The sequence below is a fragment of the Lemur catta genome, chromosome 2, assembly GCF_020740605.2.
Source record: "Lemur catta isolate mLemCat1 chromosome 2, mLemCat1.pri, whole genome shotgun sequence".
In the NCBI taxonomy this organism is placed as follows: Eukaryota; Metazoa; Chordata; class Mammalia; order Primates; family Lemuridae; genus Lemur; species Lemur catta.
In genome coordinates, this window is record NC_059129.1 from 114,250,771 (window position 1) to 114,276,058 (window position 25,288).

A 25,288-nucleotide genomic window follows, 5' to 3' on the forward strand; every position below is an offset into this window, starting at 1 on the left:
GATAACTACCAGGTATGTAGCTTCAGGGTCTAGATGGATGGCGATACCATAAACTGAGATAAAATAATGGAAACAGACCTACTTTTATTTCGTTATTGTTGCAATAGAGGGCCATGGCATGACGGTGAGTTTGGTTTTGTTTATTTGACCTTGAGATGGCCATAAGACATATAGCTGGGTGTGACCAGCAAACAGTTGCCATGTGAGTCTGAAGCTCAGGAGCCAGGTCCACAGTGGAGATAACGAAATGAGATCCAGTGGAGGAAAGCTGAAACCATTTGAATGTGGAGACGGTCACCCAAAGAGCCTGTGCAAAGTGGTAAATTATGGATGGGATGAAGGAATAGGTGAAGGAATAGAAACCTAAGAGAGATAAAAGAAGAATCTGGAAAAAAGGTGTCATAGAAGTAAGAATATATCAAAGGTCAGGAAGGATGTAGTGTGATGAGCTGATTAAATGACACAGAGGTACAATAAGATAAAAACTAAAGCATATTCATTGGCTTTGGCAATTAGGGGACCATGGATAATACTCATTTGTTTTTTTATATGTATTTATTGAGAACATGCTTTGCGTCAGTACCTGTGCAAGGCCCTTTAATGAGATAATGAAAAAGATGTAAATGATCTGGGCCCCTGTGGCTTTTGCAGACTGAGACAGTAGAGGGTTTGAGCAGAGGGATGCAGATAATTAAAGAGTTTTAAAATGTGGAGTGAGAAATGCTGCAAAAGGGCTAGTACAGGGTGCTCCTCAAGGCCATGCATATGCTGTGCTTGGAATGCTCCACCTTTAAGTCCCCTTAACTGGTGAACTGCTACTTGTCCTTGATTTCTCAGACCAAATGTCACTTCCACAGAGAAACCTCTTCTGACCCTGACAGCAGATCAAGCTCCTCTATTAAGTACTCTCTTCATTCCTTCTTCTTTTCTTACAGCATTTGGTATAGCTTATATGTATATAGCTTGTAAGCATATAAATACATAGCTTAGAGGTGTATATTTATTTGTACAATTGATTAATGTCTGCCTCCACCTTAGACTTTGAGCTTCATAAAGGCAGGAGCCATGTCAGATTTTGTCAATGACCAAACAATTATTTGTTGAGTGAATGAATGAATGAAAGACAGCTGGATGTTTCAGGAGCGTGGGATTGCAGTCAGCTAAGGAGGAATTGAACCGTGAGTAAGAACAGCTAGTGTAGGGTATTCTTTTAAGAAGTATGGTAAAAATGAAAGCATGAGGGTAATCACTGGCTAGAGGGTCATGTGAAATTAAAGGAAGGATTTATTGGTTACGGCGTATAATCACAGAGGGGAATGGGGAAGATGAAGGTGAAGGAGGAGAAAACTGGCATCTGAAGATTTCTGAGGACATGGTGTGTGGGGTCAAGGGATAGTAAAGAAGAAGGAAGAAAACTAGGGGTAATTTGTAGTAGAGCTCTACTCTGGGGGATAAGAATTGGTCAGTGCTCTACACTCTACTTCAAGGAATTTCTGTCATTATAAATTAATCATAAGACAACTTGAAGCCTATATGAAATTCCCTATAACAAGGAAAACCAGTACATTGGAGACAATTAAAGTTATCAGATTTATCAGAGTGTTGGCTTTAAAAAGCTAACGTCATAGCAGGAGACACCAAATAATTTTGAAATCAGCATCGTATTTAATTTTTGCAACATAGTCTACCCTGATAGATTGTAAGACTATCATATAACTTTTAGTTCATTTGGGGTTTTGCTTCTGATAATTACCTCTAAATAGTAGGTTTTTATACATTGTCTTTGACAGTATCTGTTGACTCCCTGACACAGCAGTTGAGGATTCATTTCACTTATTTATTCCCTTCCTTTTTTCTGCTTTCAATATTTGATAGTTATTATTTTAGTTCTTGCTTTGATTATCTTTTACTTTTAAGTAACATACTTAAACCCCTGCTCTATGGTCTTAGTTTTAAATGATGTATCAGGGTATTAGCCCTTTTGCAACTCCTTCTACTTTTCCCTGGTTCCCATTTTCTATAAGCTGTAACTTTGTTTTTATATTGTCAAATTTGTTAACATTCACATTCTATTCTAATATCAAATTTAGTACTTCTGTATTTTCTAAAGGATGATTATAAAATTTAAAAACCAATTGGGTAGTCACATGATCAAGAATATATAATTATGGAACTAGGATTACATTTCTTTTTCTTTGAGCTCACAACTTTTAGGAAAAGTGCCACTAGAGTCCTTGCTCACTGTCGACTCCTTACTCACTCCATATCTCATCAGGCCTTATATTGGGAACTTGTATGCCTGTTATTTTGTTTTTCCTGAAAGTTCACATTGTTTTTCTTTTTTCCATATTGAGAGTAGAAATAGCCACTTTATCATGTTATTTAATACTAGCTCCTTGGGAATTATATTATTTGGTATGGCACAAGAGTAAACAACCAATACAAATACAGTGTTGCCAGCATTTTGGGGGGCTATGTGTTTTGTGTATTTGCATCCCATTTTGTCTACAAAATGCCTATTTTCATCTTACGATATTTTCAACTTATGAAATTTTCAATTTACAGTATTTTTCACTTGTGATGGGTTCATCAGGACATAACCCCATACTCAGTTGAGAAGCATCTGTCAGTATTTATAATGATTATTCTCTTACTGCGCACCTTCATCTGTCTTGTAGGCACAAAATTTGTCTGTTGGGTCATATCTTACTACAATTGAGACTTAATATCAAAATCTTATTAAGGAAATATCTAACTTATTCTGAACATTTCATCTTATGACTAAAATGTATAGAAAGACATAAGCAACATTTGGTGCATAAGTATTCAATTCCTTAAATATAAGCCATCCTTACTTATTATAGATGGAGAAAAACTCTCTGAGAAATAACAAATTGAATGACATTGTGGCTTATTAATAGTTTACTCTAATGGATTAGGAATAACTAGTCTGTCCTACCCTGTCTTTATCTCTTAAATAAAAGCAGAATTTTGATGCTAAATTACAGCCATTTGAGTGATTAGTTTGTTAACAGAGCTAAATGAAACTGATGAATGTTTTCAAAGCTATAAGAAAAAACTTCATTGAGAAAAAAATGAACCTCATATAAATATTAATACAATTTAAACCTGTGTTTTAAAAATAAACAAAGATGGCATTGTCAAAGTGTGACCCTTTTAGAAGTTCAAAATTACAACTTGCTTAGCAAATTGAAAAGTAATGTCTCCTGGTACATATTAACTTGTATTTTATTAGTTCCTTTCTCTGTTAGTATCAAATAATAAAATAATATATAAGCCAGTATAGTCACAACAGTATTCAAGAAAGAACTGTGTACTTGACAGTTGGTAAATTATGGAGCCATTTTCCATTATTATGTGCATAAAATATTCAAATTAATCTATAGAATCATGCAATCCTGCAGTGTGTACAGGGTTACTATAGAGCATTATCAGAGCTTACAATTTGATCACTTCCTGTGCAGAAATATTATTTGATCAACATTTTTCTTGCCTGCTGTGTTCAGAATTTTATATTACTAATAAGGGAAGACTATTAAAAGAGAAAGACTAGAAATTGCAGTCTTCCTTATTTAAATGAAATAATAGGCCCCATAAAAATTTTAGAACCCAATGAAGCAATATAAAAAGCACATATAAAATGACAGTGAAAATTACATGTGAAATTTTGAGGCAAATGAACTGTCAGTCACAAGTTTAACTTACTAGAACAAGTTGGCTCTCAGAAAAAGTTCTGGTGCTGTTTTGAATGAAGAATGTGAATTGGCCCAGAGAATGGCAGAAACCAGCAGAAAGACCATGTGCCTTGTGCATGGAGAGCAGACGTGCTAGTCTGACTAGGGTAAAGATTGTGCTGCCAGTTGCCAAACAGTAAGATTGACCTTCTGGTTTTACCTTTAAGTTTGCAGTAAGAGGCTGCTTAGCATAATAAAGAAACAGATGTAAATTCAAAATCCTTTCTTCATTCCCTAGGATTGTCACTCTCAAGCAGATTGCTTTCCTGAGCTTGGTTATAAATAAGAATGCCAATCTCCTGGTGCAGTTATGAGGCTTAAAAGTGCTAATCTGTGTACAATGCTTGGCACATAATGGGCTCTAAAGACGTATTAGCCTTCTTCCCTTTATAGGTCACTGCTGTGTTATCATGAGTTTTGAGTTGTGTTATCTCCATTTTAAGATCAGACACAATATGTAGTGAAAAAGTTGAGTGTACGATGTTCTGGGTGCTCAGCAGTTGTCTTCAAGCATGTTTTCTCCTAGTGCTCAGGTGACTGAAAGAGGGATCAGAAATGGTTCAAGGGTCCAGTGGGGACTTTGGCCTATGTCGTTTCTAACACCATCTACCGTGCCAAGTGACTGTGGCCACGGTAGTCACTGATACACATGCACAGTACAGGGTACCTGCTGGGCTAGGGGCTGATTTACCAGAAAGCTAAAGAGCTTAAGCTTCAGAGACCCTCACCTGCACCAGCCCCTTCTTAGACCTTGTATCTAATTTGTGTTTGTGATTTACATTCTTCTCCTTGAAGAAAGATCCTCAAATTAGGTAAACTACAGGCCCCACAAAACCTGGATCCACTGCTACAGGACTGTCATATAAAAGAAAAAAAAATGTGATATGACTGAAAAAGGGTAAGGCAACCAAAGCAAGAAACATGAGTTTTGCTTTTATTTCCCAAATCGTGATTTGTTGGTAACCCTTGACCCCTGATGCTCATATGCCCTTGACCACAAGCTAGCCCTCGCCTGCCTAGGAAGGTGCTCTCCAGGCCAGCATCAGCCTAAGAATTACCCATGTGAAGAAGTGAGAAAGGGGACAACCTGACAATCAGGGGTTTGCAGTTACATTACCCGGGCATTTGATTTCGCACATTTTAGGGGACTAAAGGGGAAGGTCTAGGTGGGGACCAACTTTACATTGATCTGATTCAGTATGTGCCAAACAATGGGTTAGGCATTGTACATATATTACCACATTTTACACTACATGGTAAGGAATATTATCTAACTTGAGGCTTGGGAGAGGTGAATTGACTGCTTTTTTAACAGCTAGCAGAGCCAGAATTCAAACACAGGGGCTTTGAAGTCAAAGCCCATGTCCTTTCAACCTTCCTCCATGGCTGAGGCTCACCTGTCTAGTGTCAGTCAGCCACTAGAAGGGAATGGACATTTAACTTACAATTCACCTAACAATTTTGAATGCCTGCAGTCCTGCCAGCCTCTTGGCAAACTTTTCTTTCTTGGTTTATTCATTTACCCATGTATAAAATGCTTGCCATAATATGCTGTCTTCTTCTTAATCATGACTTCTTCAAAATGGTCACAATCATCTAGAAACTCTCCAGAGAGGTAGGTAGGTAGATAGTTGGACGGATGGATGGAAGGAAGGATGGACAGATGGATGGATGAATGGATAGATAGATAATTAGATTCACACACGTGTATTTTTTAAATGAAACTTTTACCATTACTATGATTAATACCTGTTGTTATTTTACAAGCAGCCTCACATGTTCTTTTTAAATTCATGTTGTTCCTTTAAATTGCAGTTTAACATTTTGGATATCACTAAAACTGAAATACTGCATATGTTTTACAGTTAGCAACTTCAAATATGTTTTATTCTTAAAACTTATGAGATTATATTTTAAAGTGGCTAAATTTTTTTCATCTCTCAACCTTTTAATTTCTCTTTTCACAGAGCTTTTTTCTTTTTCCTGGATGATTTTATCTTCATAATTGTTGACCAGTTTTTTAAAAATGCAGCTGTAACTACACTAGTGCAGAAGTTTGGAGAACTACAGAGTGTATTAGGTAGGGGAAGGAGAACATAATTTCAAGTGAAATACGTAAAGTGTGTATTGTGGCCAAAGGCTTAACTGGCAAGAGTCAGACACAACCACAGTTTGACTCATGTGTTAATGGTAAAGTTCCCAATTGCATTAAAACATTCACTGACACACTAGTCCCAGAGCAACGTCATGGATAGATGCTTACGATAATCAAAATGGTATTGGGAACATTTTAAATAAAATTTCTAAGCAAAGAACTCATATATATTTATATGGAATGAGTGAAGATATAACTTGAATGTAGTAAACGCCTACTCCCTGGTTAAATGGAAAGACGCTTTTTAGGTGATCTCATTTTAATCATGAGATTTGGGCAGTGTAACCAAATTATTTTTCTCTTGATGAAATAATGTTAAATTATTTTAGTTTCTCTTTTCATGATTATTCACCTAATAAAGTGTGCACATGTTTGAGTGAAAGATGGCTGCCGTTTATTTACAGTGCCCATGAGGATTCTCAGTTGTGTCCAATTCTATCTAAAAGAGTAATATCTTGATGATAACTTGGCCTCAGTGCATGAAACAGTGACTACACTTGCGGTATATGGTAGACTATCCAAGAATAAAATCTTTGTTACATTATGGGTGATGCTGTATTCGCACATAAAAAGGTGCTTAGTTGTACAGATGGCACTGTACAAACAGGTCTATAAACAACAAATTTACAAATAATTTTAGAGTTGGAAACTAAAATGCGATTGCAAATACATTTATATCTGCTATCATTTCCTTTAGCAAAGAGAGATTTCTGCTTTTTAATATTTACTCACAAAAAGTTTTACATAATCCCTTCGTTTAAGGAATATTCTTCATCTCTTCTTGTTTCCCCAAGCCATCTCATTCTTGCTGATCATTACATAAACAAAATATACTTTCATAGCATTTTAAATTGCCTCCTTACCCAAATGTGTCTTCCATGGGATGTGTATGTTTATATATTGGTCAAAATAAGATAACAGGTGGAGTACCTGAAATGTTACCAAGTTTTGCATACATGAAAGTGTTTGGTAAAAATATAATCTTGAAGGGTGTGATTATGAACAAATTGACAGCCTCAGGAATGCTACGAGAGACTTCTATTTCATAGAAACTCATGTTGATCCATAAAATTTGCTAGATTTTACTTATTAAAAACTTGAATACCCTTTCCTTCTCTTTCTTTGCTGTTACAGATCCACATCCAGAGAACTGAAGGATGTGACCATATGACGTGCTCCCAATGTAACACTAATTTTTGTTATCGATGTGGGGAGAGATACCGCCAGCTCCGTTTCTTTGGAGACCACACATCAAACCTCAGTATATTTGGATGCAAATATCGCTACCTCCCAGAGAGACCTCATTTAAGGAGATTGGTGCGAGGGTCGGTCTGTGGTGAGTATCTGACATGCTTGTAGGAGTCTTCCCTGGGAGTCCAGTAGTTATAATAGAACTTAGATATGTGACAGCTATGACAATTCTGAGCACCTGCTATGTGCCAGGTATCCTAGTAGGGCCTTTCCCACAGGAACAGGAGGAGAGTATTCTCTCACCCTTTGGAATCAGAATTAAAAACTTTAAGTTTTGTTAGCAGTACACTACTTACATGAGCAAGCAGATTCTGTTCGAAAAGCAGATTACTAATTACACTGCAGAAATCTGAAGTCATTAGCCTTTTATATTTCTGAAACTCTGTGGTAAGCCACTCGATGAGAGAAACAATGTCAACCTTTGTTTTTGTATGGATGATATCTAGCAGCATGTCCTATACATATCCTGTGCTTATTCATGGAAATTATGCAGTACGATACAGCATGGAATGTGGTCTAGGAAGGCAAAAAAAAAATCCACATATTTCAAAGTCCTGTAATGGAGTTTTATTTTATCTTTATAATTAATAAGTCATTGTATATATTTTTCTGTTGTATGAATAGGTAATAACTAATGCTTATGGAATCATTAGTTAATGGAATGAGTGTCAGATGTCCTCAGTGCATACGAACCCAAGTTTGATTATCCAAGTATAAATGTTTTTGTAGATTGACTTTTTACCCCGTTCTTCCTCAACAACACACAGCCCCAACACATACGTGAAAATACACAAACAGAAACTCAGATACCTGCTTGTAATCAAATCACCATGGCCTAATGCCACCGCCTTTGAGTGAAACAGTGTTCTTCTGACCCAGTATTTTTCTTCCAGTAACTCGCTCCCTGCTCCTCTGGAGTGTTTCCGCTGTGAGATTTCTTCCTCTCTTTTTCACCACGCAGAGCTCCATTATTTCTTTTCAGTGCTGTTCCTTTACAGTCGTGTTTCATTGCTATTAGGAAAATGTATTGACAATTATTGAAAAAGGAAGTATGAATGAACAGACTGAGCTATGTACATGAAAGAAAAACAGATTCTTTTAAAATACATAAGCCTATATATGCTAATCACTTAAGCATAACTTTAAGAGTATACTAAACATAATTGTTCAATGCAATATAGTGTTACTTAATTGGATTCTCATTGGTGAAAACTATAAGTAAAACCCATGGTTAGGCATGGTGCTAATTGAATGGTAATCTTTTTAAATTTAATATTAAAAACTATATATTATACATGTCTGGTCATCTGGTTCCAAAGACCATTTCTTAAGAATAAAAATGTTAATATTTTTCTGACAAACTTCCAACAAATGGCTGCATTGTTTCTATTTTTTGTGTGTAATTGGTGAGTCCAAATTACTGTCCTTAATTCATAGAATGGTGTCACAGCTGTGTGATTCTTCTGCAGAATCCTGTGTTCCTTCCTTATTGCTTATTGCATTTGGGTTATGCAGTTGTGCAGCTGTGTCATATGCCTTAAGATTACTGTACAGTGACAAGATATTAATTACTGGCCTCTTTTTTTTTGTGCTAGTGTCTTTCAAAGTCAGTAGGATTCTGATTGTGGACTCTTGTGTTTACATATAACTAGAGTTTATTATCATTACTGCTTAATTATTCATTTAGAAAAGAAAATTCTGGCTGATATCACTTGGCATACTTACCAGCATTTAGCCTTCTTATTTTATAAGTGCTTCCTTTTCCAATTTGGTAAAATGATTCACTTGAGTAACTTGCAACATACTGTATATTTATTGGTAGTTTAACAGTCTTAAAACACCCCATTTGTACTTCAGTCTATTAGGTCTTCATATTATTAGTTTTCTTTGGACCCAGGAAGTAAATAAGCCACTTTTTTAGATGTGGGCTTGGGCAGAAGCCCCCTGTAGTAACTACTTGCTCTCCATTTTGTGAGCTAACTAGGTTTTCTCCTGCTAACTCAGAATGTGCCACTGTTTTCATAATCTTTCAGCATCTTGAACATTAAAAATGGAAAAGATCTAAAGGAAAATCACAAAGATGGATTGTCGTGGTAGAATAAAGTGAGCTAGTTGCTTTGGAATTTTTTTTTTGGTTATAAAGGATAAACAATTAATGAGATGTTGGATGCATGAGCTGAGGACTTCAGTGAAGTTACTGAATTCACATGTGAATATCTATTCTACACCTGATGCATTTCTTAGAGAAATACAGCCTGAATTATAATCAGACTTCTTATAAAATAACATACACTGTGGTATTTTAAAAACATTGCTGTAATTGTTTGGTAAATTTGTTTTGAGACTCTTTAAATGATTTTGCCTTTTGTTTTCCAGCTGGAAAATTATTCATTGCACCTCTAATCCTGGTCTTGGGATTAGCGCTAGGGGCCATAGCGGTTGTAATTGGTAAGAAACACTTTTATTAAGTGGACATGATTTCTGTTTCATGGCTGCTTTAGATAGCTAATCAACATATTCTTTAAAATTTCAGAGGAGTATGTTTCCTGTAGGGTATATTTGTCTGACCTTTTTCAGTCTATGAACAATTTGATCCATGTATCTTATAAAGCATCATTAACCTCCTTTGAATACCAAGGTTAATACAACTAATATCTTAGTGAAATAGTAGAGTGGACTAGAACTAAAATTTTCCAATTCTGAGTTCAGATTGGAGCATCAAGGAAAAGAAGCTGTGGCATACCCTTAGGTGTTTGGTTTGGTACAGTAAAAAATGCCCTGGATAAAAAAGATGCCTTCAATGTGTATAGGAACATACCTAACATGTACTTGAACACTGACAAATAGGAAACCTTTCAGTGACTTGTATAGTTTTATTTATACAAGTATATTAAATTATGTATTTTATAGCAGTGGTCCTCAGACCCTAACACGCTTTAGAATAGCCTGGATGGCTGGTTCAAACACAGATTGCTGGTTACTACCTGCAGTTTCTGACTCAGTATGAGGGCAGAGCCCATGAATTGGCACTTCCAAAAAATTTGCAGATGATGCTGATACTGCTGGCTCAGAGATCACACTTTGATAATCACTGCTTTAGAGAATTTTAAACTAAATGCTGTAGATAAAGGTTGCTTTGATGATCATTCCATATAGTAGACATAGTATGAGTTTTTTGCTAAATAAAATTATTTTTCATATGTAAACTTCTTTTTAGCAAGTAATGCATGTGCAGGACAAACAGAATTATAAAGTGTCTGACATTTAAGTTTCTACAAGGAGTCAGGACATTATGAAGTAGATATTATTATCTGCATTTTACAGTTGAGTAAATTAAGGCTTACTAGGGCCTCATAAGTGATAGAACTGGGACTCAAAGCCAACATTTGGCTCCACAGTCTGTGTTCTGAAGGAATATGTTATACTCCCTGAAACTGAAGTGTGAATATCATAGTATACAAATGATGTGACTATGGTTTGATATTTTGATAGAAAGCATTATTCCAGTCTAAGCTGGTATTACTCAAGGTTGTGTTAAAAGGGGCAAACACTAAAGGGAAATACTAAAGAATGAAATCTTGTAGAAGTAAATACATTTCATAGCATAGATGTGTTCCCTCTCTTCATGTTCATATATTGCTAAATAATGATTATTTATAAACAGTTTGCAAATAAATAAAAATGGAAGATTTCAAATGTGTAAATTTTAATTTTAAAATTTTAATTTTAATTTTTTTTTAATTTTAATTTAAAATTTTAAATATGTAAATACTGCTTATCCTAATTAAATTTTTTTAATCTGTAGGTTTGTTTGTATTTCCTATCTACTGCCTTTGTAAAAAACAGAGAAAACGATCACGGACAGGTATGCACTGGTAAAACGCAGATGATACCATCCAACTGAGCTCATCGGAGTAGGAGCTGTACAGAATGGTACCTCCATCAGTGAGTCCCATCTTGAAAAACACAGAGAGGAACATTCTACCGTCTCTTCTCCCTGTGATTCTCCGCAGGCCACAATGCCTCTAGCTACGGTGCACTCCCAACCTGGTATCCTGTCCTTTCCCTAAACAAATTGCTGCTTTTCAAAAATGGTCACTTTCATAAACTATAAACATCTGTATCATAACTCTGACCTTCGTGGTTCTTGGAAGAAAATATTTTAATTCAGAACCAGTTATCCTCAGAATTGTTCTGAGCACGCCTCTCCTGAGCATTGCTTGGACTGTCTGAACCCTGAACCTCCTTCCCGGCTGTCTTGTGAGACTTCATGTGAATAGCTGAAGTCCTATCTGTACCAACAAGCAAGGCCACTTTTCAGAAGATAAGAGTTCACCAAATGCGCCTGTTTTCATCTGTGGCCCAAGCAGTGTAATTCCTTTATTCTTCAGATGCTATAATTGCTCAAAATCTCAATGTCCAAAAGGGAACTAATGAAACTAAATTAATGGAAAGAATCCTGAGTTAGTGAGGTGTATATGTGTAGGGGTGTGAATGTGTGTATATAAATATATATTAAAACTAGGCCCATTAACCTTGTATTTATCAAGTTCCATGCCTTTACACTATTTTTCCACACCTTCATAGACCTATTTAAAGATGATGGTTCCTTTGTGGGCATAATTTGGTAATGTATTGAATTAAAACCAATGTAGACAACAGGCTATTTCGATGTTGACCCTTTCTATTTCTTGCTCTCTCTTTTTGTCACACACATCCAAAAATTTGTACAATGTCACCCCAAGAAGTATTAAGCTTTGTGAACTGACAGAAATGATAGGCTGCTTTTAAGAAATTCTCAAGATGCAAATATTCAGTCTTTTCAGATTTAGTATATTTTGGCATACATGCTTCATAAATCCTTCACATGGGATTATTTAATCCAAAGAATAAGTTTGGTGTGGAGAGAACTGCTTAAGTCTTGAAACAAATCCCTATTCTGCTAATTTTTCAACCAACTTGTACCTACAGATAATTCTGCTTTAGGTCAAGGTTTACATTATTTAATACCCCACCCTCTTTCCTCTCCTTTCCTCTTCTCTCTTTTTTTTTTATTTGTCCCCAAGTTTTTCATAAAAACACATACTAATTTTGAAGGATTTTTCTTATGTTTACTGCTCAAATGCATAATAATTTGTTGGTGTCTTCTTACAGTGGGGTAATTTGAAAACTTTTTATGAGTTTATGAGTTTATCTGAAATATAAAGGAAACACATAAAATGAATAAGATATTTTCAGGAATTTTTTTCAAGCTGAGAAATCTTTAAAAATAAGAAAAGAACAAGTGACTAAACTATGATATTCCTTTGTTTTCATCACCAAAGTTCATCAGCAGACAAGAATAAAAAGACCCCAAGAAGGCTAAAGTTTCTAATTATCTCTACATTCTTAAAACTAGCTGTTGTGTGTACATTTGTCAGCAACCTTGTCTTATTTGAAATAGATTATATGATAAAACATGCATTAACATGGATAGTTTGTTTTTGTTGGGATCCAGAGTGTAAGAATATTTTATTATTTTGTTTGACCTAAAATGTGAAGTTTAAGTGCATGGGTAACAAGCCAGCATGCTTTCGTTCTTTCTGAATAACACAGAATAGCTATACCACAGCGTCTGGACTAGTTGTCTATTTCCAGTTAGAGGAGGGTGTGACATTTATGGTTCCAGAATAGCATATTTCTAAAGCATAACATAATACAAGAAAAAGTGATGCTCTAGTTTCACAAATTCATCTTTTTATACATCCATCCATTTGACAGATATTTACTGAGTGCCTATTTTAGGTACTCTAGTATTTTAAGACCAAAAGAATGAAAATCTCTAGCCTGAATACACGTTTCTGTCATAAAAGTGCTTAGGTTTTGTAAGTTCCTCTCTCCTGGACTTAGGCGTTAGTTTGGTAATATGTGAATGTGATTAATCAAATCTAGCAGATGTGTACATGTATGATGTATATATATCATATGCATGGTATATATAAAATATTCCCATAACTGTATATGAATACATATACCGTATACATATGTACCTAGTGGCTAAATAATGTACTCTCTGGTCTTAGATAGTCTATTTTCTTAGGTTATAGTATCTGTTATCTTTGGCCTACTCAGGGATTTTTATTCCTTTCTTTAAATAACTTATCTTTTGGAGGTATTTTTATATTATTTGGAAAACTTTCTAATATTCCAGTTACAAAGTGGTGTCTATTTTCAGTGAAGGCTGTTTCATCAATGCTTGAAATAGTGTGCACTCTGTCACACAGGATTTTTTCATTTTTCTATTGCACAGATTTTTTTAAATTAATGTATGCATTTTCCCCTTAAAGGTTATTATATATTAGGCCTTTCCCTGCTGGTAACTTAAAAGTAATTATTTGTGAATTGTTCTACTAAGTTTCATCAAGATCTTAAAAAAAAGAGAAGAAAATAAAAAGTATTATTGATATGTCAGTGCCAACTTTGAAGGTAAAACAATAGTAGTAACTTTTGGGATAAATTCTAAAAACTACTTTAGAAAAAGAAACATGCACATAAAATAAATATCTTTATATCCAAGGCTTGTCATTTTTATATGTTTTTATTATAAATTTAATATATACTACTTTTTAAAAAATCGACCCCACAGAATTTATAAAATACAAATTTCTCTGCTTAACCCACCCCTTATTTGATAGCGGGTAACCACTTAATGGTTTGGTATGTATCCTTCCAGACACTTTCTACAAAAACACAAATAGGTGTGAGTGTATATATCTGTGTGTATTAGTTTTATACAAAGAGAATAATAATATTTTTACTGTACTGTGACTCTTTCATTTTATTATAGATCAGTAGATACCTTTCCTTAAGAGTTTAAATAGATTTACCTCATTCTTTTGTAATTTATTACATAATCTATTCTGGGGTTATACTTTAATTTACTGAATTAGTCCATTGTGGAATGAACATCAAGATTGTTTTCACTTCTCTATGACAAACAAAGTGTAAGTAAAGACCCTTTTGCATATATTTTTGTCACCTTGTGTGAACATTTCCATAAGTTTTTAAGTTTTCTTTTTGCAAGATATTTGTAATAAAATTTTTAATGCATTTTTAGGAAATGAGATCATAGAAATGTATTTGAGACCCTTTTTTGGATAAAAAGAAAGATTGCACAGGAGGGCATAAGTTTTAAAGAAAAGCATCTTTTGAAGGATAATTTGCTCTCTGCTTTTTTAGCCAAATAAATACCTTGCCAAAACTTATAAGAGAAAATCTTTTTCCAATAAAAATAAAATGTTATGAGATGTCTGTCAGATAACGTGAGAAAGATGAATTGACTTTGGATTGCCTAGTTGGAAAACTTGAGGGATTTAGATGAAATACCCAAGCCAAATTGATGTTTGTCACATTTTTTAAAACACTATCCATGTTTGTGCATGTTGCTCCAGAGAGGAACTTACTTACACCATCGTGAACAGTAGGAAGCACAATTATAAATGCCCACAGTAATTCATAGAAAAATAAATTAGATTAAGTAAGATTTGGTGGGATGATTATAAATTATAGAACAAGGTAAAACATTCATTTTACAATGAATCCCAACAGTTCCTTAGGAATTTTTTATGTCATATAAGAAGAGAGAGAGGTCAAACCTTTGAGTACAAGAAACATCCTGTTGCCACCACCTTGATTTTCTCATAGGTGCTATTGTATCCTAAGAGTTGAACAGACAGGAGAACAATCAAAGATAATTAAATATCAGTCAGGTTACAACATGATATCTTTAATTGTACTTTCTCTGTTGTGGTATCAAGATTCAGCAATGCCTGTCAGGAAATTCCTTGTTCTGTGACACTGCCATCTCTTGAGTCCCCAAGTCCCCATCTGAGCCTTCATCTTTTAATCCTGCCACCCAAATATATGATCCAGTGCTCCCCTAAAATACCTGCAAGCCATTGTCATCTTTTCCAGTCCTGGGTGCCCCTTTCCAAGCTCATTTTTCTCCACACCTCTGCTATTCTAACTACTCCTCTGCACTGAAAGAAAAGGAGACAGGAGGGGGGTGAAACACTCACTCTGGCATGTGTGAACCATCGGCAATCCTTCCTGACCTTTGTCAAATTAGAGTGCATCTGCCAAAACATCAATCCAGCTGTTCACATGTTAAACACAATTGTTTTAATCTTAGACTTTTACACTGCCTGTTAAATTTATGATTATAAAAAAGTGCCCTAAAAAACATTAATTGGTATTTTTATTAAGTAAAAAAATAAGAACATTTATGCCAAAAACCATTTTAGATTTTAATTTTATAAGCAAGCTGCACATATGCCTTAATGTGAGTCTTCATATTGGATTGTATTCTTATTCTTTCATATTTGTGGCTAAAATCTATTCCAACTTTTGAAAGTAATTTTTCTTGTGGTCAGCTTTACTGGTTTATGTTAATATCTATTATAAATATAGCCTTAAAATTCCATAATGCACTTTAAAATACTCGTGCCATTTAATTTTTTTTTTTTTTTTTGAGACAAGATCTCACTGTTTTCTGGGCTAGAGTATGGTGGCACAGTCATAGCTCACTACAACCTCAAACTCCTGAGCTCAAGTGATCCTCCTGCCTCAGCCTCCCCAGTAGCTGGGACTATAGGCACAGCTAGCTTTCTTTCTTTCCTTCCTTCTTCTTTTTTTTTTTTTTTTTGTAGAGACACGGTCTCATTGTTGCCCAGGCCAGTTTGAAACTCCTGGCCTCAAGTGAGCCTCCCGCCTCAGCCTCCCAAAGTGCTCGGGTTATAGGTGTGACCCACTGTGGCCGGCCCCATTTAAATAATTTAACAGCAGAGTTAAAGCAACTGATACATATATATCAATGGAGACAGTAGAATAACAGTGTTAACAAATATGTGTCATCTCTTTAAATTTGGGGGAATCAGAAGCTAAAGATTTAAAACCAAGTAAAACATACCTGAAAAAAAGTAGCAATTTCTGAAATTATAGTAATCCTAGAAATTGGTTATCAGGAGCTCAAACATAGCAAATAATATTTAATAAATGTTACTTGATAACCTGGTTGTAATACTTGCTTAAAATATTAAGTTAATTTCTACTAAAAGTTTTAACTGCAATTTCATAGTTCATGAATTCTATAAAAGAAGTTTCCCTAACCAGAAACGTGACAAATTAAAACTACCACCAGTTGCCAGTTTAAACATATTTTGTTTTCCAAATCATTATAATTTAAGTATGACATTTTCCTCCTAATATGGAAAATAAGTTCCAAAATCACATTTTATTATGTATATCCACAATTATTACTTTGATAAAACTGAAACAATTTTATAGAAGCATTAAAGTATAATCTGAACAAAATCATAATTTCAGGAGTATTTAAGATTGTGAAATGATACCTTTTAGATGCAAACTAATGATTCAAGACTTTGAGAGAAATGCAGTGGGACTCCTTTCTAACTCTGATTTTGAGGATGGAACTAATACACATTTCCTACCCAAGTATTGTGTGTAATGCTTCACTGTTTGCAAGGCCACAACTTTTTAGTTGACTTTATCCAAATCCAAGAAACAGAGAGTCACTGTAGTGTGAGCATTAGCTGACGCTTAAATGTATCACATACCCTGTAGATACCTGTACATATTGCCAGGTTTAGAATCATACAGTTATGCACATTACAAAGTATATATACATATTTTTTTGGCTAAAGAAGTGATTGTTTTGACAATAACAATATGGACTTAAAAGGCATTAAATTATTTTTTTTAAATACACAAAACATTGCCACTGCTTTTTTTTTACACTCCTTTTGTCTTTTAAAAGAAATTTCATTCAGTGTATTTAACTTTGCATCGCTTAGATTATTCAGACTTACTCATATATAAAACATTTTGTTTAATTCTGTGCCATGTTTTGTCACTCTGTTCCATCATTAATACTAAATGACTTCCTTCCCCTCTTGTGAAATGATACCCAAATACTTCAACATCAAGTTCCTATTTTCTCTTAGATTTCCTGATTATCTTGCTTTTTGCCTCTGCAGTCGTCTTCTCATCTTGCCAAGTGTGGGACAAATTCTGTCTTACCATTAACTCCTTTCACTCTAGTGAAATAAAAATCAACACTGAAAGGACTCCACAATTTAGCTCTGTTAGTGAGCATAATTTACCTTGGTTTATTCTATCTGTAAATTGAAATATATCAAGAGTGCCTGGAACACTTACTCCTCTTCTTGATAGGAGTTGGAGAACACTGCCTAGCCCTCTGCCAAAAAGTCAGTCAAATGAATCAAAAGATCTCAGTTGGATCAGAGGGCCTAATAATACTCTAAAACCAGGCTTCAGAAATTGCTTCATGAATATTGTGAGATCAATATTGTGCTTGCATATTAGTTGGACAGAAAGAAAGCATGTGTGGACTTTCATCCAGCCTGACCCCAAGTCATTCAGCCTTTATCCAAAAAGAATTGTGGTTATGGTTTATGATCTTTGTTTCAGCAAAAAGTCCCATGGCTTAGACTTGGGGTGGATTTATATAGTGTAGCATTTGTATATAAGATTCAGTCATGGATTCATACTCTGTGAACATTATTAGATTTTTGATAATCTAAAGTAGATCACATTGAATATAATTGATATTAGCCCTAATCTAGAGAAAGCATTTGCCATTTGCAAATGTTCAGCTTTTTCATTGATATGATTTAGATATGTCACATTCAAGATATATTTAGTAGACATAGAAAAGTTCAAAGAAAAGTTAAACTTGGATGTTAAAGGGCCCTAGAAATTGGTGAAATAATGTCATTTCAAATTCTTGTGGCTGGCAAGTTATGCTGTCAGTCACCAGTTCCCTGTAAATTTGCATGGTGTTCACCTCATGCCCCAGCTTGGGAAATATTCTCAATAATCTAGTCAAATTATTAAAAGTAGTATTTTCATTAACATATTAGTTTTTCAATACCCAAATATATTTTTATTGTTTCAAGCAAATAGTATCTAAATATTTTATATAAATATCTAAATTTTTTTAGTCTATAGAAAATTAGCATGCTTTATGTTTCTTTTTAAAGAAAATTCTAGATAAAACATCATGATTTTTTTATCAGCTGACTACAAACTTATTAAGACCCATTTTTTTTAAAAGTTCCATATGGCAGCTCCTTAATAGCTTACTTTTATTATTTGATCATTTTCATCACAATTAAAATTCTGTTGATGGTATTTAAAAAAGTAGACCAACCTTATTTCACATGAAACCTAGACTACTAATTGTTATAATGTTTATATATATATATATATATATATATGTATAAACATTTGCCTTGACAAGGACAATCTGTTACAGATTTTTAATATGAAAATTGATAATCTTATTGCTATAGAAGCAATTATTAACATAATAATAACTAGTAAATTCTGACAGATCACAAATAATTTTGTGTAGAAGGAACATAAAAACAAGACATTAAATTGTTAGTAAGTTAACACATTATTAATTAAAAAGCCATGAGAGTTAATTGTTTTGTTTCTATTTTAAACAAAATTGATTTTAAGACATTTACATGAAACAAATGTATTTATAATTATGTATATCTATATTAAAACTGTGGGACAATTATTCACATTCTCTTTTTTAACAGAGTGTAAAATACTAAAAAGAAAAGCATTTGGGTGTTTAATCTGTTATTACAATATATTCAGAAATTGTAGTTCTAAGGAATAATTGTCATCTTCTATTTAATTATCAGACTGTATCCCATTTTAATTGTATTCTCATTAACAATAGAAAATAAGAAGAAATTTCTTAATTTTAAGAAGAATAATGTCCACTAGTAGTTTGTACCAGAACTTGTCCATCATTTAACTATGTTGCTATTTTTAGTTTTCTGTAAAATTTGTAACCATTTCCCAATTAAGTCATAATATTTTTCATGTTTAAATTGAGCCTGGTTGAAAAGAGATTTCTTTGATTTTTTAATGATATTGGAAAATATGTAATTTTATTTTTTAACTTTTCTGCATTTCATTAGTTATACTATAACTTTGATATCCACAAAACTATGTGGAAGAAACCATTTCAAACATATTTTAAGAGGCAAGTAGAAATAAAATAAGAAAACAGACAATGTTAATATTCTTATGCAAACATCTCTAAAAACAAATTGTAAAGGAAAAAATAAATTCCGCTGAGATGAAAATGTTGGGAAATAAGGAGTATTTAAAAGACCTAATTTCTGTATCATTACAGTAATCAACTTCTTATTTCCAAATGATTATTTCATGCTTCTGGTTCTATGAATTGTGCTTTTAACATAGTCTATAATTTCCTCACCACTTAGTGTTTATAAATTAATTACTACGAAGAAAGGAAGAAATTGGTGAATAAAAGCCAGGAAAACTGGGTTTATTCCCATCTTCCAATAGCACTAATGTACAGTCCCTTTAACCTTCCATATGGTGCTTTGTGTGATGAGTATATAACATTTATACATGTTATTAGTGCCTTATTTTTTTTCACTTGACTTTATTTCTTATCTAAAGAGCCATATATTTTTTGTGACTGTTTTTTGGTCCCTCTGTTTAAAGTGCTAAGGAGACAGTATATCTTTAGGAATGTGTATAGGCTGCATTTGTTACCCTAATCTACTGTATTATCTCTAGAACAGCAAGTTAGCCAATGTATTTTTATTAAATTCATTATTCATTTTTAAACTAAAGTATAAAAATGGATATTAAACACCAGAAATTGAAGCTATTGAAATTGAAATGTATTGTACAACCACAAAAAAGAATGCTGATTAAGTTTGAACAGGAGTTGAAATAAATGGCTGTCAGTTTTGTCTATAGCTCCAATTAGGACAAAATCACTTTATAAAAAGTGTTAAAAATAAAAGTAACTATATGGTATTTCATGTATTTGACCAATTCCTTGCAATTTGTCTTTATCAGTAATATATTTCCCTACAGATGCTGGAGAACCATGCTGTTTGCTATTTACATGTTGTTATTCATTCACAGTGAGCTTTATCAACTCAAGCCATTTTGTAAACTATATTATTTGCTCTTCTTGGTCTGTGCCTATTGTTTTAGCTTTATACAAAGTGCTGGTTTTGTTGTATTCTTTATGTATCATAGTATATAATTCAACTTTTCCAGATGAATGTATGATGAATAATTAAAATAAACCATGTGCTTAGAAAAGACAAAGACACAGGTTGTATATGCAAATATGTGTAAATATTTGACAAAGAATAAAAAGGAAAAGAATCTTCCTGCCAACACATAGGTCCTGCTGGACAGGACCTGGAAATTAACAGACTTTTTTTTTAAGCAGTGAAATTTAAAAATCTATTACCTCAAGAATTTTCAGTGGATATGTGTCAATGTACTGCTCCTTAGTAAGTACAATCTCACTTGCTGCTGGCAGTAAAAGCAACCCAAGTGTCAGATCACACAAATTTTAGGGACAAGTCTTTCAAAAGATGGATACCTTGCAATATTTTGGAATTTCATTAATGTCCCAGTGGCCTTTTGTTGTGACTGGACTTATTTTTTTTAATTATTTTTGGTTGGTTATTTTAGAATGGAAGGATAATCTTAATTATGAGATCAGATTGCATGGGAGAAGACATTCACTCTACTTGGATGAAAACTATGATGGGAATCAAACTATTTTGATTGTCACTGTGTGAGCTGTTGTATGGATTACTGTGGAGTGCTGTTTACTGCATGATGTGTGCAATACATCGTGCAACATCATCTAGCAATCCCTAATAAAAGTTTTTAAAAGAGAAGACTCTTGTCTTTTTTCCAGACTATTTGGAATCCAAAGAAATTAAAAGGTAAAATTTGACAGTGCCAAAACTATCATATATAAGTAAACTTGGACTTAGTAGAGTCATTTCTGCACTGGATTCTAGGAATGGAGAAGCAGGAATAAACAAATTCATAGATATGCTTTTGTTAAGGTGGATTGTGCTGTGTTGCTGTGGCATGTTGGGGGAAAGAGCATGGAATAGTGAAGATGGGTCCAAACCTGCATGGGGTGTGATAAAGAAGCAAAATAGTGTGGAAGTAAGAGGTTGGCTTAGGTTGATGATTACTGTAGACCAAGGGGCTGGACTGGGATAGGGAGAATAGAAACCATAGAACTGCTACAGCCAAATATACAACCTAGCAATTATTTTCCTAGTTCTATACCCAGGGAAAGAGGGGCATTTGTTAATCAAAGGAGATGTACAAGAATTCCCATCCACAGTAAAATGGATAGATAGATTGTGTTATATTCATACAATGGAATATATCAAAGCAATGAGAATGAAAAAAAAATTTTTAAATACAGAGCAATCCATGCAAAAGTACAGTTGAATCTCATAGACATGGTGAGAAAATGAAGCTGGGTGCAATAGAGTATATATATATTGTAGGATGACTTTTATATGAAGATCAGAAATGGATGAAACTGATCAAGGGTGACAAAACAGTAGTTACTTTTGGGCTGGGAATTAATGACTGAGAAAGGGAATGTGGAACCTTTCTTTGATAATAAAAGTATTCTATTACTTCATCAGGGTGTAACCTATGTGAATATTTTGTGCTGTACATTTAAAATCTGTACACTTTAAACATATCTTGAATGTATTTCCTACCTCCATTGAAAAAATTAATGGAGTGAAAATTGTCATTTGGAAAATTCAGAAAATAAAAACCACCTATAATCCCAGATACAGGTAAACATATGACTTTAATATGATATCCACCTAAATATAAAATTATAGCCACTTTTTTCCCTGGGTCATTAAAATACTTTGAAAAAATGGTATCTACATTTTCAAATGGCATATATTTTAGCTATTTGTACTTTCTTGCTATTAGCAGACTGCAGTGAACATTCTTGAACAAAAATCTTGGGATCAATTCATAGTAAAGGAATTGCAGGGGCAAAGGCTAAAAACAGTTATGAGACACATGCTCCCTCCTATATCCAAATAGCAGTTGAAAGCTGATTACAATTTATATTCTCATCACCGGCTTACAAGAGTTATTGATTCCATTTGATTTTTACCAAAACTATTTTATCTTTTTTTAATATTTGCCAATTTGACAGGTGGAAAAAAATGGGTCTAATATTTTTTAGTCATGATCAAATAATATATATATACAGTACCAAATTTCTGTTCTCTAAATTAAATGTCCCTTAAGTCCATTTGCATTTAGTTCCTTTCATTGTAATAAGCACTCATAATTTCCCTCTGTTTTCCTGTGTTTCCAAACCCCAAGCTGTTATGTTTAAATGCAAAAATGGCGATGAATTTTATTATAGCTACAGCTGCCAACACACACATACATAGTACAGTACAGAAATATTTAACACAATTCACCACCAATGTTTGTCATGACATATGCTCCAATACAAACATGAGATGGAAACCATGAATCTCCTATTTCTTCTGGCATTCCGGTTCCAGAGGGCCTCTCCCAGGGCTGTGCAGGCTGAATGTGATTCTGGCATTTAAAAGTGTTTTTAAAACTATATACCCCTCATTTTGAACCAATTATGTCATCTGGCACTGAAAGAAAAAATACCTTTAATATGGCTGGGGAAGTCTATTGAAAGATGATGGGAGGTGTTGCCAGTGGGACACCTGCTTATGCAGTTTCTTACCCACCCTCACCCAATATTCTGCTCCACTTATTCATTAATGAAATCAATTAATTGATGGAAGTTTAGTGGGAGATCTGCAGAACCTGCAATTGGACATTTTCAAACAGCAGGTTAGTTAACTGGAATTCTAAAGCAGTAAGGGAACCCTCGGCAACTGTCGCAGGTTCTGGAATGGCAGGCTTCTGTCACATCTGGATCCCAAACTTTGGACTAATAGCAAAGCCTTTGTACAGGGCCCTTAAAGTGACATATGGAGGCCCTGATATGGACCACAGACTGTCAAAATGCCTTTGAAAAACTAAAGCAGTCTCATAACTGCCCCCGCTTTGGAGTTGCCTGACTTGCAGAAAGAATTTAAATGACCCATTCATGAAAAACAATGAACGAGCCTTGGAGTCTTAGAACAGGTGGTGGGAGACATCCCACGGGCAGTGGCACACTTGTCAAAGCCACTGGACGATATTGTGAGAGGATGGCCTCCTTGCCTCCGGGCAGTAGCAGATATCTGTGAGCTGTTATTAAAGACTGTGTCTATTCTCAATCCTGCCACCCTGTTACCGGCCAAAGAGAATGAGCCTCTGCGGCATGACCATTTAGAGGTTCTGGAGGCTGTCTGTTCTAGCAGGATGAATCTATCAGATCAGCCTAGGCCAGAGCCAAATTGGGATCTTTTCATCAACAGGAACAGCTTTATGGACAACAAAGGCCTGGATATGTAGTGATCATGGCAGTGGTACTGCCACCTGGGACTTCAGCCCAGAATGCTGAGCTGCTTGCTTTGACTAGTGCTCTTTAGTAATCCAGAGGAAAAAATATCAACATCTGTATGGACTCTAAATATGCTTTTATGACTGTGCATGCTCACGGTGCCATTTGGAAGGACAGGGGGCTCCTGATGGTAGGAAATAAGGATGTTAAGTATGCCACTGAAATAATGGCCCTGATACAAGCTGTGGCTGAGCCCGAGCGGGTGGCCATCATGCACTGTCCTGGTCACCAAAAAAGGGAGACAGTTATGTTACAAAAAGAAATCAGGCAACTGGCAGAGCTGCTAAGGAGGCTGCTTACGGCGATCTATTCCTTGGGGCCTTGATGCCCCAAGTAGAAATAGATCCCCTTTAAAACTAAAGACTGGGGCTCTGACAGTGGGATGGCACCGCTAAATGGAGGCAGAATTCTCAGGGACTCGTTCTCCTACCCGAAGCCTTGTTTCGGCCTCTTCTGAGGCACCTACATGGATGCACACATTATGGGCATAATGCCTTAATGGATTCGCTGGAACCTCGTTTAAGACAAGCCCATTTGCAACAAACTATGTATGTGCTTGAAACAATCCAAAGACAGAAAAGCGACTTGTTGCACAGGGAACCCCACATGTGGAGACCCACCCTTTCGATGACTGGCAAATTGATTTCACTCAGATGTCTAAACTTGCATTAGTAGATACCTTTTCAGGCTGGGTAGAGGCTTGTCCTACCTGAATGGAGAGGGTGTCTGAAGCTGCCAAAATCCTTCTGAAGGAACTCACTCTGAGATGGGCTTCTACCGGGAGCTGCTGGCCTGGGACAGGGCCTTTGCCGAGTTCCTGCGCACATATGCCAGCGTGGAGCAGGAACAGACCTCGGAGGACAATGGGAGGGTGGGCATCGTAGTCTGAAGAAAGAGGCCAAGCAGATGGAGAATGGCACGTTGGTGATGAACGCTGTGGGCAGACAGCTGCAGAGGCAACTCAGCAGCTCCTCCTCCTCCAGCAGGGACGTCAGCAGGTCCCACACCAGCATGGCTGAGCTGCAGAAAGCCAGGACCCAGAAGGAAGAGACCTGGAAGTTGACGGAGGCAGAAAAGACTTTTGGTAACAAAATGATTATAAAAGAGAAGATACTTGTTCTTAATGCTGTTATTGAGACTAGGGGTTTTGCTCGTGACTTGTGTTTCTAACCAAGAAACTCACACAGATAAGGTAGTCTGGGTGGTGAAATGACCATTGGCTCAGGAGTCTAAAAGGCTGGATTCTACAGCCCGCTCACGGCTGCTGTAGCCTTGGACCAGATGCTCAGCTCTCTGTGGCCGTGCTTCCTTCCCTTGAATATGGGGGAACCAGCTCTCCAACATACTATGCCATTTATATGACCAATAATGTGTAATAAAATCAAACTACAACAATTATGAACCTGCTGCACCACTTTATAAACTTAAAATTTGCTTTAACAACTATACGATAAGAGTAAATGTACTGTAGATACTGTTCGCGCAGGAGGCCCAAAGTTATTCATACTCAATGAATGGAAACTGCCTTCTCCCTCCCCTCAAGCAAATCACTCTTGACCCAGAGAATGTTATTGACCACGACGGGGTCATAACTGTGACCCTAAATTCATGTGCTTGCCATACTGACTGTTAATTCAACATGGAATGAACACACACTGGCTTGCCAAATTAGAATTTTGGTTTGGCAAGTTAGATGTGATTTCA

The 25,288-nt window shown here is 35.1% G+C and overlaps 1 protein-coding gene and 1 long non-coding RNA gene across 2 annotated transcripts in view; one reads left to right on the top strand and one right to left on the bottom strand.

The window, feature by feature from the left end:
* RNF217 (ring finger protein 217) overlaps nucleotides 1–11,834 on the top strand; it is a 100,804-nt gene extending 88,970 nt beyond the window's left edge. Inside the window, exons 4-6 of the mRNA XM_045544290.1 lie at nucleotides 7,045–7,246; nucleotides 9,538–9,609; nucleotides 10,967–11,834. Of these exons, the coding sequence (XP_045400246.1) occupies nucleotides 7,045–7,246; nucleotides 9,538–9,609; nucleotides 10,967–11,040 (348 nt within the window). The 3' untranslated portion in view covers nucleotides 11,041–11,834. The remainder of the gene's footprint in view (nucleotides 1–7,044; nucleotides 7,247–9,537; nucleotides 9,610–10,966) is intronic.
* Nucleotides 7,903–24,355, bottom strand: LOC123633229. The gene is made up of 3 exons (XR_006733562.1): nucleotides 24,294–24,355; nucleotides 14,796–14,857; nucleotides 7,903–8,172 (listed from the first exon to the last, which is right to left on the bottom strand). It is a non-coding gene; the product is annotated as an uncharacterized LOC123633229 (long non-coding RNA).
* Nucleotides 24,356–25,288: the final 933 nt, after the last annotated feature.